Source organism: Quercus lobata, chromosome 5 (genome assembly GCF_001633185.2).
Source record: "Quercus lobata isolate SW786 chromosome 5, ValleyOak3.0 Primary Assembly, whole genome shotgun sequence".
NCBI lineage: Eukaryota > Viridiplantae > Streptophyta > Magnoliopsida > Fagales > Fagaceae > Quercus > Quercus lobata.
Genome location: NC_044908.1, coordinates 64,382,809 through 64,388,897, shown reverse-complemented (window position 1 = coordinate 64,388,897; position 6,089 = coordinate 64,382,809). Strand labels below are relative to the sequence as shown.

Genomic DNA, 6,089 nt, shown 5'->3' with positions numbered 1-6,089 from the left:
ATTCGTGACAAAAAGGGGGAGTAGTTTTGGGTTGAGAGTAGTCATGCATTTAGGGGGAGAGTTAGCATAGGAAATTTTTAATAGGGGGATTGTTTATATTTTTGAGGGATGTAGTGAGGATATATGTACTTTTCTTTTCTTTATCTTAAATACATTATCCTTTTGTATACTGGTCTTGTGACCATTTTCTTTGATAACATACATTGTACTCTTTTCTCATTTATATATGATGATGTGTGTTATGATTCACCTATCTCTTCATGTGTTCTTTCTTTTCTCTCTTTATACACATGTTTCTTTATGTATGCAATCTTTTATTTTTGTTTCATACTAAAATGCCTTGATGAGTTTTGTTTAAAGTGTTTCAGAAAGACAGGTTGTCAAAATCTATCATGCCATGAACTCTTTTTTTGCAAAGTTTTTCAAGAGTTTGTGTTAGGATTAGATTTTATTGTACTTAACAAGTGATTATGAGTTTAGTGATTTATGACTTCTCTCATACTTCATTTGTTTATTGTGGTTTTGTCACGAATTGCCAAAGGAGGAGATTGTTAGGACATATGTGGAACTTGTTAGAACATGTGTTATTGTAAATTAGCTAATCCTTTGACAAAATGCATTTTGCTTGTAATTGGATAAATCTAGGATGAGCTTAGTACTCCAAGGAATAAGTGTTCAAATCTAGTATTGAAGCCATGCAAGTCTGTCCAAGAAACAAGTGAAGAAGTGTTGTTCATTAAAGCTTGACATATAATATCTATCGAGGTTTAATGCTCATGCTCGACAACTGCTCGATAGAATTAGTATCTATCGAGAATTATGGAATTTAGATTTCCATATCTGTTTTCATGCATATCCAAGTGTATTTGTTTAGTGTTCTTTTTCTCACAACCCTAGACATATATAAGGATTATTTTAAGGGCTGTCAAAGGTGATGCAAAGGTTGTTGCAATTGTTGTTGCACGCATATTGTGACCAGAGACAAAATTGCCCTAGTTCATCATATTCTTTGTAGAAGCTGCTGCATCTTTGCGCCAAGGGTTTTGTAACCAAGGAGCTTCTTGATCTTCATCGTTTGGATGAACTGAAGAACTTTGCAACCAACATCTTTCTCAAGTTGGTATGTTAGTCACGTACCTGGATTCGTGCATCAATTGGTTAGTCACGTACTTGGAGCCGTGCATTGAAAGGAGATATTGTCACTACATTGCAAGTTCAATTGGGTATTGGGGTAAGAGCATTCACATCAGCTCGTCTAAAAGATTCCGTCTATTTTACACAAAAAACCTACTTTTTCTATTTTATACCATTACTTTTACAAAACACCCACATCAGTTTATCTATTTTACAAGACTATTCAATAAAATATTCATTATTCATCTATTTTTTATTATTTTCCCTAATGGTTATACTTTTTTAATTTAAACTTATATTTTAAGTAAACTACCAACACCGGTGGCTTGGCCAATAGAGCCGCTTGTGGTGGAGGTCCGATGGCCCACCGGATTGGTGTCTCTGACCATTGTACCGCCATCACCGGTGGGCCGATTGTTGTAATAGTGTCTCCGACGACCACCATTGAATCGATGTCTCCGACGACCGCCGTTGAATCGATGTCTCCGACGACCGCCGCCGAATTGATGTCTCCGACGACCATCGCCGAATCAGTGTCTCCGACGATCGCCACCGAATTGATGTCTCCGACGACCGCCGCCGAATCGATGTCTCCGACCACCGTATTACTAGAATCGGTGACCGAATTGATGATGTTGAATCGATGTCTCCAACCACCGTATTACTAGAATCGGTGACCGAATTGATGTTGTTGAATCGATGTCTCCGATCAATGGTCATTTTTTTTTTTTTTTGGACCAACGGTCATAATTTTTATTGTTATATCCACCGGTCATAATTTTGAAATTCAAATGGTAAATTCAAACCTAACTTTAAACCCAATGGTAAATTCAGACATAAATGTCATATTTTTTTAACTTTAAATCCAATGGTAAATTCAAACCTAAAGGTCATATTTTTTTTTTTAAACTTTAAACCCAATGGTAAATTCAAACCTAAAGATCATATTTTTTTTTTTTTAACTTTAAACCCAATGATAAATTCAAACCTAAAGGTCATATTTTTTTTTAACTTTAAATCCAATGGTAAATTTAAACCTAAAGGTCATATTTTTTTTAATTTTAAACCAAATTGTAAATTCAAACCTAAAGGTCATATTTTTTAACTTTAAACCCAATGGTAAATTCAAACCTAAAGGTCATATTTTTTTAACTTTAAACCTAATGGTAAATTCAAATCTAAAGGTCAAATTTTTGAAATTCAAACTCAAGTCACATTCTTGCTCTATAAATATGACCATTTTCTCTCTAATTTCCACCCACTTCTACAAAATTATCTATTCCATTCGGTTTTTGTTCTCTCTTAATGGATTTCCATTATGATATTGATTTTATTTTTCCAAATGATGAGCCTCCATTTGACTCATCTTCTGATGATGATGAGACAGAACTTACTCTAGCTATTGCCATAGAAGAATTAAAGAATGAAGGAGCATCAACATCACGTCGTCGTTCGGTTCAACCTCGCAGGTTTATCTGGCGTAATCCTTTGCAAGGTCATGATAGGCTTTTCCATGATTATTTTGCTGAAACATCAGTGTATCCTCCCAATGTATTTCGAAGGAGGTTTCGAATGAGTCGTTCTCTTTTTCTATGTATCCATTCAAGAGTTGAAGCTACTGAACCATACTTTGTTCAAAAAAGAAATGCGGCTAACACACTCGGGTTGTCTTTCCTTCAAAAGATGACCGCTGCAATCAGAATGCTTGCTTATGGAGTGTCAGTTGATTTCATGGATGAATACATAAGGATTGGAGAAACCATTGCAATAAAAAGCTTAAAAAAATTTGTTAAAGCGGTAGTTTCAATCTTTTCTGAAGAGTACTTGAGGTCACCAAACAACAATGACATTGCAAGGTTGTTAGCAGTTGGCCAACATCGTGGATTTCTAGGAATGCTAGGGAGCATCGACTGCATGCATTGGAAATGGAAGAATTGTCCAAGTAAGTGGAAAGGTCAATATATTGGTCATACACGTGATCCAACAATAATTTTGGAAATCGTGGCGTCGTATGACCTTTGGATATGGCATGCATTTTTTGGGTTACCGGGGTCTCACAATGACATCAATGTCCTAGAGCGGTCTTCTGTATTTTCTGAGCTTGCTGAAGGGCGTGCTCCTCCGGTTAATTACTCGATAAATGGTAATAACTATTCGATGGGGTACTATCTTGCAGATGGTATATATCCATCATGGGCAACATTTGTCAAAACAATTCCAGCACCACAAGACCGTAAAAGACAACATTTCGCTTCCGCACAAGAGGTGGTTAGGAAGGATGTCGAACGTGCATTTGGAGTACTTCAAGCGCGATTTGCAATTGTGCGTGGGCCTGCACGTTTTTTCCATCTTGAAACGCTTAAGGACATTATGATGGCATGTATAATATTGCATAATATGATCGTTGAAGATGAGCGACATACTTACCTTGGAGCAAATGACTTTGATTATGATCAAATCAACGATAATGGACCCGAACCGGTGTCACATAATCCCACTTGTAACCTTATGCAGTTCATTGAACGTCATAATTCCATTAGAGATAGAGGAATTCATTCTCAACTTCAAGCAGATCTCGTTGAGCATCTATGGCAACTACAAGGCCAGTCGTAGGAATTTGTAATTCTAAATTTCTAAGCATTACTACTTTTATTTAATGTGAACCTTCATTGGAATTTGAAATTTTCTAAGTTTAATATTACTAAGTTTCCAAAAAATTGAGACAACAAAAAGCCCTATATAAGTTGACAAACTCTTAGGTAAGTTTGTCAACTCAAGTTTAGTTGTAAACTTACACTAGATACTATCCTGATCATTGGTCATTTTTAACACAACTGTAGCTATTCAACAAAGCTTATTTGCTTAGTAAATCAGTATATGTAGCCTAAAGCAAACACCTTTTCTACCATACATTGACATTCTATACCTAATAATTCATTTGGTAAAAGTCCACTCATAATTTATAGTTATTCAATAATTTAAAACACAGTAGAACAATAATGTAGAACCATGTAGAACAATAATTTTTCTTTCTTTATCTCAAACAGGGGTATTTAACCCCCTGCTAATAGCAGAAAAGTAATGCAGAACTATGCAGAAAATCATGTCTGCAGAATTCAGAAAAATGACAGCATGCGGAAAAATAACAGTATGCAGAAAAATGACACTATGCAGAAAAATAACAGTATGCAGAAAAATCACATTATGCAGAAAAATAACACTGCAGAAAAATGACACTATGCAGAAAAATCACATTATGTAGAAAAATGACACTATGCAGAAAAATAATTATGCAGAAAAATCATAGTATGCAGAAAAATAACAGTATGCAGAAAAATAACACTGCAGAAAAATGACACTATGCAGAAAAATAATTATGCAGAAAAATCACATTATGCAGAAAAATAACAGTATGCAGAAAAATGACACTATGCAGAAAAGTGACACTATGCAGAAAAATGATACTATGCAGAAAAATAATTATGCAGAAAAATCACATTATGCAGAAAAATGACAGTATGCAGAAAAATAACACTGCAGAACAATAACACTATGCAGAAAAATGACACTAGGCAGAAAAGTGACACTATGCAGAAAAATGATACTATGCAGAAAAATCACATTATGCAGAAAAATGACAGTATGCAGAAAAATAACAGTATGCAGAAAAATGACACTATGCAGAAAAATAACAGTATGCAAAAAAATAATTATGCAGAAAAATCTCATTATGCAGAAAAGTGACACTATGCAGAAAAATAACACTATGCAGAAAAATAATTATGCAGAAAAATCACATTATGCAGAAAAATAACAGTATGCAGAAAAATGACACTATGCGGAAAAATAATTACGCAGAAAAATCACATTATGCAGAAAAATCACATTATACAGAAAAATCACAGTATGCAGAAAAAGAACACTGCAGAACAATAACATTATGCAGAAAAATGACACTATGCAGAAAAGTGACACTGCAGAAAAATAATATTATGCAGAACAATAACACTATGCAGAAAAATAATTATGCGGAAAAATAAAATTATGCAGAAAAATAACACAATGCAAGTACAACCACCTGTTGAGAAAGTGCAAAAAAATAGCATATACAACTAATAAAATTAGCAACCAATAAAATAGCATATTTACATTCAAATAATATTTACAACAAATAAAATCAGCAAGTACAACCAGCACAATACAAAATTTACAACATTGCATCTATTTCCTTGCACAAGTAAAGACTACAAAAAATTATGTGCTAGTATCTTTGCAATATACAAAAAATTACTTGATTAGATATTGTCAATAATAATATTCCATTATGATGCATATTTAGACCTTAACCTCTCCAAAATTTCCAAACGACGTGGACGAATGTATTCTTTTTGTTTAGGATCCATAGTTCTTGTATCTTTCATCATAAGTTCATCTTCCATTTTTCTCTTTTCTACTTCATTCTTCTCTTCCTTGATATGAATCAACTCTCTTTGTTCTTCGGATGCAATGCGCATTGCCTCTCTTCGTTCTTCTAATGCAATGCGCATACTTTCCTTTTTCTCCTCATGCATTCTTCTCTTTTCTTCCTTGATTTCGTCCAATTGGGAGGAAAGTGTTGGGATCACGTCATCAAATTCTTTCTTTTCTTTAATTTCTCCTTTTCGGCCTTCTTGCCTATAGGTCTCTCCAAGGTTTCGCTGGAGTTCATCTCTTCATTATCTTCATCTACATTTATTGAGCTTGCAAAGGATTGTGTGGCTGGTTGTGTGGCTGGTCGTGTGTCTGGTTGTCTTGTGTGGGCCTTCAAACTATCTCTTAGAATCAACCACTTGGCTTCATTCCTCAAAATTCTCCAACAATGCTCCAATTGAAATGCATTTTTGAAATTAATTTGATACATAGTTTTTGCATCTTCAATCTACAAAAGTAAAAAATTGAAAATAATAAGAATCATA

At 34.3% G+C, this 6,089-nt stretch overlaps 1 protein-coding gene across 1 annotated transcript; it reads left to right on the top strand.

The window, feature by feature from the left end:
* The first annotated feature begins 2,439 nt into the window (after positions 1-2,439).
* On the top strand, positions 2,440-3,747 carry LOC115990944. Its single transcript, XM_031114712.1, has 2 exons — positions 2,440-3,021; positions 3,235-3,747. Exons 1-2 carry the CDS (start codon positions 2,440-2,442, stop codon positions 3,745-3,747), a joined length of 1,095 nt encoding a protein of 364 aa, XP_030970572.1.
* The last annotated feature ends 2,342 nt before the right edge of the window (positions 3,748-6,089 follow it).

Excerpts from the sequence above, each read along its gene's own strand:
- LOC115990944 (XM_031114712.1), top strand. The coding sequence starts at position 2,440 with ATGGATTTCCATTATGATATTGATTTTATTTTTCCAAATGATGAGCCT. Across the intron at positions 3,022-3,234 it reads TTGGCCAACATCGTGGATTT|CTTGCTGAAGGGCGTGCTCC; the intron begins CTAGGAATGCTA and ends GTATTTTCTGAG.